Here is a 14,476-nt window from a genome sequence, read left to right on the forward strand (position 1 = left end):
AAATGTGTGTATATGCAATAAGCCCATGCGCCACAACAGGAATGAAAGCCCTTGGTTTACTGTTAGCCAGTAAGAGTCTTAGTATCTTGGACTGATGTGTGAAAAAATACAGCAAATTAAACATTATAAAAATATCAAAGCTTGTACATTCTACTAATATTAAATATCATAGTAAAAAAATATACATAAATGAACTTTACAGTCCAATAGTTTTGTACATGCCATACTTCTAAAAAGTAATGTAATAAAAGCAATGTAATAAAACAGCCCTTGATAAATGATACATAAAAAAGAAAGAAAATTCAGTCCTTGAAATTTTGGAAAATTTCCGCCACCTCCAGCCAGTTACGGAAGCAGGCAAGCCCCTGGTCTCGGATCTGTTTTCTGCCCTTGTCGGTGATGACCTGGCCATTTTCTTTTACAATAACCAGCTTGGGCACGGCTGTGATGTTGTACCTCTTCTTAAGGTCGCTTGAGGAAAAAAAAAACACAATGCATAAACACTACAGTTAATACACATTTAGGGAAATACAAATACAACGTCCCAATACTTGGCAGTTCCTTGAATTATAACAGCAAATGTACTGAATATATTTTATATTTCTGCATGCACTGAACATTACGTCTGGATAATATATAATTACCTTTCGATAGGATGCTGCACAGAGGAAGGTTTTTTCAGAAAAGTCTGTTTTGGGCCTTGGTGCTAGGGTACCTACTGATTGTGAGTATCTCTGGATAAGGGCGTCTGCTAAATGCTGCAAATGTAAATACTAAGAAATGCCATGAACTGAATGGCTCCTGAATATATGTCAATGCAACACAGAGCAGGTAGGACAACGTTACCTAATGGTATTTAGAAGTCTAATCTCCACTGAGGTGATGCATGAAGCTGTTACATCAGGAGTTTTCCTTAACAAAGCAGGGCAGCCCACATTTCTACGTTCTTATATGTAGGCAGGCAGTGAGTGAAATTCACTCATATTTCACATCGGTCAGTGGTGGCCTAGCGGTTAAGGAAGCGGCCGCTTAATCAGAAGGTTGCCGGTTCGAATCACGATCTGCCAAGGTGCCACTGAGCAAAGCACCGTCCCCACACACTGCTCCCCGGGCGCCTGGTTAAAAGCAGATGACACATTTCACCATGTCACCGTATGCTGCGGCGTTTCACAATGACAATCACTTCACGGTCATATCTAACCAAATGAAGAGATTGCCTGGACAAGTGTCATCCACTGGTCAACTGGCTGGACCTGTAATCCCGGCAGTGCAGAACTTGTCTGGATTTAATCTCAAGGCATCGAGCAGCAGGTTAATACCATCTTAAAAAAAAAACGAGGAGCTTACAGTTCCAGGAAGTGAGACACGTTGTAAAACATATGATATTTAAAAACCCTAAAAGTTACGGGGTCACTACAAGTCATCGCCGACTTACTGTTTATACTGATCTGCCCAGGGCAGGGCCAGCCAGTCCCCGTGCATGTCATGGTAGTACTCCACCATGTCTTCTGCTGACTTGTCCGAGGATACGAAGACTATTTCAAACTGCGCAGGGGGCTCCCTCTCCTCCACCAGCTCCGTGTAGAAATCACACAGGATGGGGGTGAAGTCCCTGCACGGGGGACACCATCCAGCGGAAAAATACAAGCCCACAACTTTATTTCTCAGCGCTTCCTCCGGGTCGATCAGATCCCCCTCTTTATTTATGAGAATGCGACCTGAGAACATCTCCACCATGGTTCAGATACGTTCCTGTTATAATAATAGTAGTAATAAAAAAATCGCGCCCTGGTCACTAAATACCGACTCGGGCAAATCCCACGGAACTGGACTACTCCACCAGAGACCCGTCGGTCGTCTCCCGTGGGCGGGTTTTTCAGCACCAGTGTCCCGCCTACCGAGAATCTCACCATTTCATTGGTTTCAACAGTTCAGCGTGTCGGTTTCCTAGGTGATTCATTTGATCGACACTCAGTTACACCAGTCCACGTTCTGCTGGTCAGCATGGGAGTCCTGCACGTCGCGCTCACGGGGCGGGCATTTCCAGTGTTCGGCCCCGCCTACTGACAAACGCAGTGTTTTATAGGTCAGCAGGGAATCACGTGTCTGTATTCCACATGTCATTCTGGCTACACACAGTCCTGGTTCACACGGGTTTTTTTAAATCAAGGGAACATCTAACTGGTCCCAACAGTTCTTCTTTGTGGGAGGGGCAGTGGTGGCCTAGCGGTTAAGGAACTGTCACCTTTAACCCTGTAAAGCAGACAGTGCATGTCCAAGAAAGATAAGGTTGGACATTACAACAAGACTAATGGTTTTCCTGGGGGAGTTTGCACCCATTAGCAACTAAACAGCTCAAAACTGTTTAAAAATATTGCCAATTGAAAATGATATACGATAGCCGCCTATCATTTTGATGGGGATTCACACCTTATGCTTTTTCTTCTGGGACTAATTTCACACTTGTATACATGAAGAAATAAAAGCCAGTGTGGCCATTTCTGTTATGGTCATTGGCCCCATCTTGGAAATATTGGTGGCCAACCCAATGAGGTTTGGTCCTGTGATGTGGGATAAATCAATAAATTTGGAAATATTCCCATTGAAGGATTCACCTATGCTAATTTAGATGTTATATGTTGCACCCATGAGACCACGACTGCTTGATCTCATGGGTACCTTGGCGATTCTTTGTTTGAACCCGTAACCTTTCAGTTATGAGTCCACCACTGCCCTGTGCCAACTGTCCTGTGCTGCCATGGTTTGTGCACAGTGGGTCTCAATTATACTAAAATGTAAATGTCTGCCACTTTAGGAATAAGACCAAACTGTTTTCCCACCGGTCCCGTGTTGTTTCTCTTCATGCCCATCAACTAGACAAAGGAGCTGAATGGAACATTGTGTGCAATACTTTCTGAATTCCAGTTATTTTGGTGAGCAGAGGGCCTGCATTAAGGTCTAAGGGCCAACAATATGAGATACCAACACAAACATACGTTCCAGATTAAATAAAGCACAAAAAAACACAAGTATCAGTATTTATGCTGGCCTTTATGAACTCATCAACTATCTAACTGTGGCTTCATGCATTCAATATTTAAGCAAAAAGCAACACAACAACAAATCAGTAGTGCCAAAATGTAGGAATACACAATGTCACATAACATTTTTATTTTTTTATGTTATAAGGATAGACTTACATAATAATTATAAAAATTACTTACAGAATTAAGTAACAGTTTTTTTATGTGTTTATACTTCTAAATGCAAATAAAATGAACTATCTACATTGATCAAAAAATAAAAAAAAATAAAGATGCAGTTCAATAGAAGCCATGTACCTACACTTGCAAGAGAATATGAATCTTGAACTATACATGTAACCATTAATTGCGCTGTATTATACAATGTAATCAAAGAGCAACAGCATCTCAAAGGGACCATACTTTCATTCTGCTCTCAGAACCAGAAATCAAAATGTCTTCTAATTTCCAAAGTACAATTTTATTCTGATATGTTATTTGAAATGCTGACACATACACACCCACATGCATACACTTACACGCTTCATATAGATTAGTATAGACTTTTTGTCCCAGGTCCCAATGATATAAGGCTGTTTTCTTTGTTTGCTAATCATTGTCTTTATGGCACTCAAATGATACATACATATAAACGATTAGTCTTTGTGAAGAACTGTGGCTTTGTTTGTAAGACATATGATCCCTCAAATGCTGTGTAATACTGGTACTTTGCCCTTTGGTTGGCACTCCACATACAACACCAGTGCATTTGATCCTATAGAGCACAGTTTAAAAAATAAAAAGGTCATCTTGCTTCTTGTTTTTTCTTTAAGGAAATGCAAAGTAATATAAAGGGAACCTCACAATTAGCAACACAATAAACCAAAAAATTCAATTAGGGAACAAACAACTGAAAAGAGACACACATGCATCACACTAACTTACATGTACAGCTCTACGCATGCAAAATGAATGGTCTATTTTATTTTTCTTCCCACGTCAAACCAACATCAAACACAGTACAATACTACAGAAGGTAAATGGAAAAGGCCAATCCATCAAGTTAATCTCTTCTGAAGGTGTCTTCTTGCATAATGGTGTCTGCCACTTTAGGAATAAGACCAAACTGTTTTCCCACCGGTCCCTTGTTGTTTCTCTTCATGCCCATCAACTAGACAAAGGAGCTGAATGGAACATTGTGTGCAATACTTTCTGAATTCCAGTTATTTTGGTTTGGTGAGCAGAGGGCCTGCATTAAGGTCTAAGGGCCAACAATATGAGATACCAACACAAATATACGTTCCAGATTAAATAAAGCACAAAAAAGCACAAGTATCAGTATTTATGCTGGCCTTTATGAACTCATCCTTTCAAGATTGGCAAGATCTCCCAATCCTGATGATCTCAGGACGATCCCAAAGCAACATCTAAGCCTGTGAATGATGATGAGGGTAAAGCCTTTAATGGGACAAAAGAAATGTGCTGGGAAGGGCTGAAGACGCATGAAGATTAGAAACTGAGGTAACATCTGTGTGCAAGGGTCAACAAATTGTGTGCTCTTCTGAAAACCTACAACTAACTCGAACAGATGAACCATTTTATGGTTAACCACGAGGCACAAGCATTTAGGCTTAAACTGAAATCAAAACAGCAATGGATTTTTTTAATAGAATAAAAACATATATTAGGAGTGTTTCAGAATACTAGCTGCAAATGATTGCATTATATTTACTATATAGGTTATGAGGGGTTTTATACACTTTTTTTTGTTTGTCTAAATACTTATGAAGGTATAAGAAACACTCTGACAAAGGCAAACAATGCAGATTCAAATGGACTAATGAAAATAAATTGTTTTTAGATGGTTTTGATTATAAAAAACATTAACAGTCACTGAAATGTCTTAAAAACTTCACAAGGCTTGAGCCATAGCTTTAGTCAAACAAAAATAGAATACATTTTAGATTCCCTATTTGTAGGAGTACTGTTAAGAGATGGCGACCAATTCTGATTTAAAACCAGAAAGAAAAGATTATTTCATTGGAAGTCATATTTCAAGTGCTCCAATTGTCTCTTTAACAGAGATCTTCCAAAATTAGTGCTTAAGACAAATTTGTAATTAAGATACATACTTTTAAGAAGCAGAACAGGGGAACCTTCAAACGGCAACATTGAACAAAAGGCAATGGTATTTCCACATCATATACAACATATTCAATAAAAAGTGATTAAAAAATTATAATAAAAGACAAATAAACCAGGTTCATTGCAGACTTAAAGGACACATGGGACACTGCTGAATAATGCTGGTTAGGCTGTTATGGGAAAGCAGAGAGGTGTGTAAGGCCGTACTCTACAGAGCAGCAGCAGCAGCAGCAGGTGAAAGGTGTCATGAAGTCCAATATTGGCCAGACTGAACTCCAGAAATGACAAGTTTACTCACAACACAGAGTGCAAAGACCCCACTTAGCTCAAAAGGCTCTTACTCCCACCGTTAATCACGGTGTTATGATGTTTCGTCCGGATCATCAAAGTCTTTGAGGGGAGTGTGGTGCAAATTTTTTCCTGTGACAGCCTAAAAGCTCACAGCTACCTCTTCTCAGCCCCGAACACTCCAAGGCTTCAGTGAAATAATAATAATAATAATAAAAAAGATGCATCACAGGAAACATCGATGAAAACTATTGGCAATAAGTCAATGGATTATGTTCAGGTGGGATCACCTCCCACATGCTCTTCCAACCCCCTCTTCACATTCACTCACTAGTGGCATGCCTAAGACGTTTTCACCAGGTCGTAGACATAGATGTGAAAGTCATCATCAAACTTTATGAAGTAGACAGAGGGCTTAGCCTCCACCTGGTGGATGACCATGCCAGTCCGTTTGGAGCCATCCTCTTTGGCGTACTCCACCTGTTTCCCCACAAGGCTGTCCACTACCTCTCCAGGCTCACGCTCAGCAGGCGGTGTGTCATCTGAAATGACAACACTGGTGTCACCAAATCATTCAATTCAGTACTTCCAGTATTTTAACAATTGAGATCATAAAATAGTCCAGCCCTATATACAGTACAACACATCACACACATTAGGAACCACAAACCAGCACATACTTGAGTCTGGCATGATTCTCAGGTCTCCATCCTTGTAGTCGTCTAAGAGCTGGTACATGTAGAGAACTGGGTCCTTCTCATAGGTGATATAGAACCACGTGTTCATGATGGGGGCTCGTGCCAGGACCATTCCCCTCCACTCATCCTTAGAGCCATCCTCCGTCTCAAACATGTGCTCCACAGCCTTACCTATCATGGTGTCAGCCAGATGGGCATCACTGATGCGTGATGAGGCTGGAGAACAGGAATAAAATTTGTAACTACCACCCCTCCTAATAACCAGCAGTTATTGTACACCTAGATCTGGCTTTTCACTGCTAACAGTGAAAGACAGACAGCAATGAGCTTACGCACCAAGCCGATCTGGCAGGACCTCAAGGCCTTGTACACGCTCATCCTTATGCAGCTCCAAGCCATACACGCAGTCGAAGCCATCATACTTTATCAGGTAGAGCGAGGGGTTGACAGGCACCTGGTCCAGCACTGTGCCTTTCCACTGGGATGCCGCTCCACTGCCCTCCTTCCAGATGTGCTGGATGCGACAGCCCACAATGTTCCGCCGTGGCTGCGTCACGGCTTTACTGGGTCCCAGGCTGCTCTTGTGTTTCCTGCAGTGGTTAGATAAAGCATGGGTTAGCGAAGTGTGCAGATAGCTGGCTGGATTTAGCCACCCTCACAGGGCTCTCCTAAATGCACAAGGTCAGTTCTATACCCCTGAGTCAACACAAGAGGCTATATTTCTGTGTCAGCTGAAATGTATACAGTACTGGTCCTCTTACACAGCCTAGTTATGAACCCAACTGAGCATACAACGTAGGACCGCCATGTGAAATATTTGGAAAATGCAATTCTCAATTTCCCATGAAAAGTCTTAACTTTTAGACAAGGGAAAAACAACTTACTTGTGGGAATTCTTTTTCTTCATCATATTTGCAGAAACACCTGCATGCCCTTAAACCCCAAAAGATGCCAAAAAATGACATGAAATATGGTTTTACATTTGCACATAAAACAGGGATTATGTGAAATGAAAACAGACATTACCTGCATCAGCTCTTGCCCTCTGGCTGGCGGCTTTCCCAAATGGGGTCTTCATTCATCTGTATCTGAGGGAGCAGCCGGGCTGCCTCACTAGGGTGAAAATGTCAATGATAATTTTTTTGGGGGGGGGAGTAGAGGGGATGAAGTGAAAATGAGCACAGATGCAGCCTAAAGGGTTTCTGGAAGCCAATCCAAAAGGGGGAAAAAAGCCAGCCAGTGAACGTGAAATGCTATGGTTTACACTTCAGGAATCTGGCCATTGGACTGTGGTGCAAATGGTGTCCCTGGAGAGGAGGAATAACTTCGCCCTCCTAGTGGGCCAGGAGATAACCCACTGTTAGCTCAACTGAGCACAGAACCTGTAAGGAAACAAAGAGAGAAATCAAACTCGCTGTCAAAATGCACATTTTGCCTCATTCATTTCATCCACAGACTGGGACCTGAACACTATCTAAAGGATTGTCTACAATGTTCTCAAGCACACACACTTTCCTGTGTGTGCACACACAACTGCTCAACCATCTTGCAGTAAACTGAAAATATAAACTGAAACTTGTGTCTATAACGGAAAGTAGCAGCTTTACCTCTGAGCCCAGTGATTCATACCAGCATTCTTATTTTACAGCCAAATTTAGTGCCCTATGATTCCCATGATGTAGACAACGTGGACTGAATTACAGAATCCAACAAATAAAAAGGAAACGTATAATTCAAGTTTTTGGATGCTGCAGTCCACTGTATGTGTTTCCGATTGAGGCGGGAAAATGACAGAACTCCACAGAACAACTCTTTTGTAAGTTTTGCCAGCACACGACCAGTACGAACACACGCGATGATCACTTACAGCCGAAAACTCACATCAAATACAGAGAAAAGCCGCACGCAACAGAAAACTCTTGGTAATGAAAGCAAATCATCTGAGGCACAACTTTTTTTAATTTTCCAGGTTTGCCCTTCATTTTACAAATGAAAGAATGTAAAATTTGCGTTTTTGTTAACATGTAAATGGTTTACAAAAGCAAGCAGTAAATGCTCAACTACTTTGTTTAACAGTGATTTGTCATATTGCCCCCCCATATACCCCCCCCCCCCCCAAATCCACTCCATAATCACAGTTTTTAGGTGAATAAACATGTTTATAACAGAAAACATAGAATTTAGACTATGCACACAGTGAAATTATAATTTTAATATTTACAAATCACACACTGTTTATTTATTTATACAACAATGTCTGACCACTTTTCAACATAAAAAAAACAGTGATTAGCACATAATGTATTCAGTACGTGTCCTAACCAAAATCTATTTCTTTATGGAGTTTGAGGAAAAACATTTTTGCATTGTGATGGATGACATATATATAATATAATATACTGTCATTTCCCCCATTTTAACCTCCTCATTGTATACATAGATTAGACTTATAATAGTTTTGAATTAATGCAATAAAAAACCTGCAAATTTTCCAGCGAAGATTATGCCCTTCTTACTACTCTTTAAATCACATGGTTTTGCATTGGTTTTTAGCCACGCCCATCCACAAGCATTTCAACGCAGAAGTAGTCAATGTTCAAAGGGTCTAATTCAGAAGTAAATTTCCCCTGTTTTGATATTTACAGGCTGGATTCCTCCACCTTTTCTCACCACACCCTTGTTACTTTCTTTTCTTCAATTTAGTCATACGCTTAATTTCTGCAGGTTGCCTCATCTGATCTTTCTCAGTCAAGACTGGCTACGGAAAATGTGTCAGACTCACTGTATGTCAATTCCATGTTCCGAAAGACCTTCAACTATGTTGAGGTAAAAACATTCCTTTAGAAGATGCTGTGACGCTGTAAAAGTTTATGTGAGGATGTGCCGTATAGCAGATGGGCAAACATCTGTTAACAATTGGACATTTCAGCTCAGCTCGTATTTATAGAGAGCCTCCCCATGTCACATGGGTTCTGAAGAGGAAGAACAGGAAAGAACAGCAGATCCACATCCTCGGGATTGCTAGCCCAAAACCAATTGTACAGATGTTTGGCAAATAACAACCAGAAGACAAGCGGCGAAAACCCACAACACAATAAGGACATTGCTTTTGTGCACAGGTCAGATGCGTTCACAAAGTGACAACAAAACGGGATTCCGTCATTTCCCAATGACTTTCACCTGCGCCAGATTCCCATCACTTCCGTCAAACGCTACAGATGGCTGTGATGGTGAGCCAGCTACAGATACAGATGGAGAAGTAGCACATCGCTGGACACAGGCAAATGTGTGCATCTATGTATTGAAGGCAAATTCTTCATGTGGGTGACTATCTCTTCAAAAAAAGAATATACAGTGCGCATAAATGTGTAACACTTCACAATCAAGAACCAGGCTCCTGGAATAATGAAAAGAGATACAACTGAATCACTTACATAAACTAGATCAAATTAAATGAACTGGCTGATGCAAGATTCTAAAGTTACAAAATCAGTAGACTGAAGCATTGCTGCTAATTCAGCGTTAGAATAAACCTCAGTGGGAGATTTTGCTGATCCAACATTACTTTTCTGTAAGAACTCTGCACAGTGTCCCGAATTGACCTTTTTAATGAGAGCAGACTAGCACCCGATATGTGCCAGATTTCTCTGTACTGATAGCCTACATATTATCCAGACATCGGTATCCATTCTCAGCATTACACTTTACTACACTTTACTGGTATTTTATATATAAATATGACCTAAAAAAATTTAAATGGCCTAACATTAAGTGAACATTTGTTTAATATCATGTGGCCATATATTGTAGCTTTTAATGTGACACGTTCTCGTGATTTATAGCACCAAGTGCGCTCTGATGTTTTCATCAGGTTCACATCAAAATTACACTAAGTCCTCAGGTGTCATAAAGGTCACGTGTCATACCAGCTTTATTACTGCAGCCATTACCCTGTATGTGGTTCTAATAGCAGCTTGCAAGAAAAGCAAATCTAAAATCAATAAGGAGCACTAGCACTTGCCACTACATCAGTAAAACATCCTTATCTTCGTATGGCAATTAGTCGTCAATTTACATATTGATAGTTTTGTGGTCAATCCTACTTTACTTGCATAATTAATCTGTATTATTTGCTGTGCAACAAACTATACCACAGCTACATTAACGCTTGCTCCACAGGCTGAGGTCAGGGTTTTAAAAATATTCTATCTTATTTACCTCATTAACTGTTGTAAAGTTCATTAAAGAGACGTAACTTGCATCTACAACCAAGCTGAAATCTGACTGAATGATGCAGCTACACTGGTAGCACAGCTATTTATTCAGAGATGCTAAAAGCTTAAGGTCTTCGCTGTTGCAATATATATATATACATATAAAAAAAAAAAAAAAAACACGGGCTGTTTTTTTGGTGTTCTCGTTATTAGGGCGCGGTGCCAGCCCCTGACAGCACCGGATTGGTTTTAGGAGGAAAGAGCCGCAGACGTTACGGTGAGTGAAGAAACAGATGGGATGAGGGGACAAGGGGCAGAGAATGGAGTGTGGAAGACAAAGACAACCAGCAGTTCTTCATCAAAAACCAACAACGTTGTTGAATTTCGATGAGAGCTACCTTAAAGCTAAAACAGACTAAATAAATCATTTACTACCTAGATATTATCATTACATTTAATGGCAGGTCCCCGGATGCGACAAAAGCAAACATTCCCACTAATCCATAAATAGCTCTTCTTTTGGTCATGTGTGTGTGTGTGTGTTGCTTTTTGGGATTCCGTAGCAGACTACTGTTCGGCTGCTTGGAATTCAGAACAAGAACGTGTCTGGCAGGAGTTTCAGTCGAGAAATCATCTCAACCTGATGATACATTTTTTGATGGCAAGGTGTTTCAGGCGGGAAACTGCAAGCTACTCCTCGACATAAAGTCCATGTGTTGCTCCGAGATGTAACAGAAGAGCTAATCTGAACTGACTGGCGAAGATGCTTCAGTGAATAAATCACCGTGGCTTTACAGACCGGTCATATACCCATAATGGATAAAGATATTTTTTACACATTAAATGTTATATTGAAGGTGGCGCCAACCTTCTTTCAGTAAGCCTCAGAGTAGCATGTATATAAAATACAGTTTGCACAGAGCCAGAAATATTGCCATTTGCTGTGGGATCCATTTAGTCTCCGATATCTTGAACGCCAGCACCTAAGTAATCCTCCTGTGGTGGGACGAGGGCTTGGAAGCTTCCAGAGCCCCGTCTTCAAGCCACAGAGCACAAGCGGTCAGAAGATGGCTGAAAACACTAAGAAAGCAAGGAAGCACTGTGCACTGTCCAACAAACACTACCACGCTCCTAAAGAAATTAAACTAAAGACAGCATGAGTTGAAACTCGCTTCTACAAGCCTGCCAGCTGCACATTTCCCATTAATAAAAATAAATGCTAACTCAGCCACAATTCACCGGACAATTCTGGCAGGCACAACGACCCATGAAGCCATTACACAAAAAATAACCCAAAAAAAAAAAAAAAAAAAAAACTAGGATCTGACATTTCCAGTCTGAAAATATTACAGTGTGGTTAATTGAAATGAAATGTGACTCATCAGAGGACATTCATGACAGATTCTTCATGCAAATCAGAGATGGTTCTGAGTGTCCTTGAAGTAAAAGCCTTTGTTATGATCAGGGTTCTTTCAGCCTGTCTATCTTGAAGTTATATTGCTGTATAAACCAGGAATAAAGAAGGTACAAATTAAGTGTTAAAATGTGCTCTTGCCCATATGACCTCGTAAGAGTTATTTATGGGCTGCACAGAGGGAGACTCACTATTCACCAGTGCTGGGCAAACAAAACACTACTTCTCACAGTAACAGCAACAATATGTTACACCCACAGAGGTCTCGACTGACTCTGCCACCTCGAAAACCTGTGTCGGACGTCAGCGTCGGGAACCTGGCAAACCATTCAATGGGCAAGGCCTAAACAGCAAGCAAGCAAAAATTAACTCACAATTTACAGGGAGAAAATAACAATATGAATAAAGAAAATCTGCCATAAACACAACAGAATCATTTATGTATATAATGACCACTTCCAATATAATTTATTGTCAACATGACAATAATCCAGCTATCCAATGAGGCATATTTCCAATGAACTACCATGCATTACTCCTCATGCCTGTGATGAATATGTACACGTCTAAGCACTCATTTATTCATTGATATGATCAGCTAGTCATGAAACATGATTTGTTTCAAATGGCCTGCTGGGACGTTGTCTCACAGAGGGTTCGTTCCTCAACAGGGAGGGTTTATGATGTGAGCCATTACTTAAATATGAGCACATATCTGATGCAGTCCATTCAACTGGTACATGTTATAACAAGGTACGGACATCATAAGGCAACTAGTTTAGCTGTAAAACCCAAAACCTATTTGCCACAGTGGCAAAAAATGAATGATTTAATTTCTTCTGTGTTGTGAATGAATACATGTATCCATCCGTCAGATTAAACCTATTTAGTTCAAAACGGATCATAGTTTCTCCACTAGGTTCAAACTATGAATAATGTTAAAGAAGCGCGCACACACACATCAGCAAATCAAGAGGATAAAAACACTGAATTCTGTTGCCGCTCTTCTACAGTGTCTGTATTCCCGACATGCTGGACCAATTTAAGATGCAGAGGTGATACTGAAAATGATCTACAGACAGACCGTGATGAAACACAAATGAACCCGCCCCCTCCAAACAAAACCACGCCAGCAGCCAGTCAGTCAATCTGCTCGCTCCCTGCCCCTGTTATCTGCCTCCCGCAACGTGCAATTTGACCTTAGATGGGTAGTATGTCACCAGGGGGATCCGTGCATGCACCAAATGCAGGAGCTCACCTTCAATTTCGAAATGCAACAATGCAGCACGACCAGGGAGGCGGATCTGGTTTCAGAAGCAGCCCAGCGAAAAAAGCTCAAGGCAAAATCTGCGTGCGTGTAAATTATTCAATGCAACTAACTGCATCGTTCACATTTTCGCTTTGTGCACCAAACTTCTCTGTTGACATGGAGCTATATTGTGAAATAAAGTAGAAAAAACATGCAATCGTGTCAGCGCCCACTGAGCCATCCTGGAAGGACTGTCTGACCTAATTGCGGACCTCCAGCCCGGTCCTCTGCAGCACAAGCCCAGCGGAGTGAGGCCGGGCGAACACAAAGCCTGGCTGGCCGCTCACGGGCTCCGATGCGGGCTCGGATAAACACCGTCCGCCTTCCCCTCGTCGGGAGCTGCCGCTGGCAGCCATGTTGGCTCTCTCCGACCGCGGCGGAGCGAATAGCGGCGAGACGGAGCCGCCGAACAAAGGAGGGAGGGATGTGACCCGAACGCTCACTTTCAGACGAAAACAAAAATGCCCGAAAAGCAGCCGCCGACACCGTCCGCGGCCGCCCGTCCCCCTTCCCTCTCACAAAGAAGCGTCGCGCCTCGCGCGGTCTCCCGCTCGTTCGCCGCTTACCCCCGGGGTCGCAAAATTACGGAGGACCGGGGCAGATTTTGGGGGCTTCGCCCGCGTTCCTCGGGTCTCCTCAGTCAGCCTTCGTTTGGTGGGTGCAGACGAGCCCCGATCCTGGCCGAGCGCTAACCCTCCCCTCCCCATCCCCTCTGCCAAATAGTGCTCCCGCGCGCAGACGGCCGGCCTCTACGCGAGCCGCGCTTCCTGCCAAACAGTGAGGCGCCGCACATTCCCCGTTTATTCGTTTGCGAGACTACAACGGGAACGTCTTGCGCATGCGCGAGGACTGCGACAGGATTTGGGCTGGGGGTCTCCTTTTCAAAAAAAATTCCACTAGAGTGATTTCAAGGATTTTTTCTAAAGCAGTGTTTACGAATTTGGGTTTCTATGTGAAAGTGAGTGAGTGCCAGGCATCGTTTGGTTTAGGTGATCAAAGGTATCTTACAGGTTGGCATAATGGCCCAATGTTGATGTACCTATATGAGAACACATTTATTTTTCCAACATTCTAATCACAATAAACTGGTAGGTAGCTAATGACCTTGATATGGTATGGTAAAGGGTTTTTGACAGGTAACATATATCCTAATATATCCTATTTAAGGAAAAAACAGCATCTACACAGGGGTAGTGGTTTTAGGGGCAGGGACGCGTAAGGAAACAGACCTGTAATCAGAAGGTTGCCGGTTCAAATCTTCATGGCTGCCCACTGCTCACCAAGGTGATGGGTTAAATGCAGAGACCATATTTCACTCTGTGTAATGGGCGCTGTGTCACGTGTGACAACTAATCACTGTCAGACTTAAACATATATAATTTAGT

At 42.0% G+C, this 14,476-nt stretch overlaps 2 protein-coding genes across 2 annotated transcripts; both read right to left on the minus strand.

Moving 5' to 3' along the window:
• Positions 1 to 42: 42 nt before the first annotated feature.
• On the minus strand, positions 43 to 1,872 carry nxnl2 (nucleoredoxin like 2). The gene is made up of 2 exons (XM_028980473.1): positions 1,436 to 1,872; positions 43 to 471 (listed from the first exon to the last, which is right to left on the minus strand). The coding sequence occupies exons 1-2, from the start codon at positions 1,735 to 1,737 to the stop codon at positions 303 to 305; spliced, it is 471 nt and encodes a 156-aa protein (XP_028836306.1). The 5' UTR covers positions 1,738 to 1,872; the 3' UTR covers positions 43 to 302.
• Positions 1,873 to 3,208: 1,336 nt separating this feature from the next.
• spina (spindlin a) lies at positions 3,209 to 13,790 on the minus strand. Its single transcript, XM_028981865.1, has 6 exons — positions 13,658 to 13,790; positions 7,181 to 7,536; positions 7,039 to 7,087; positions 6,491 to 6,744; positions 6,137 to 6,370; positions 3,209 to 5,998 (listed from the first exon to the last, which is right to left on the minus strand). Exons 2-6 carry the CDS (start codon positions 7,230 to 7,232, stop codon positions 5,799 to 5,801), a joined length of 789 nt encoding a protein of 262 aa, XP_028837698.1. The 5' UTR covers positions 7,233 to 7,536; positions 13,658 to 13,790; the 3' UTR covers positions 3,209 to 5,798.
• Between the last annotated feature and the right edge of the window lie 686 nt (positions 13,791 to 14,476).

This window comes from Denticeps clupeoides, chromosome 5 (genome assembly GCF_900700375.1).
Source record: "Denticeps clupeoides chromosome 5, fDenClu1.1, whole genome shotgun sequence".
In the NCBI taxonomy this organism is placed as follows: domain Eukaryota; kingdom Metazoa; phylum Chordata; class Actinopteri; order Clupeiformes; family Denticipitidae; genus Denticeps; species Denticeps clupeoides.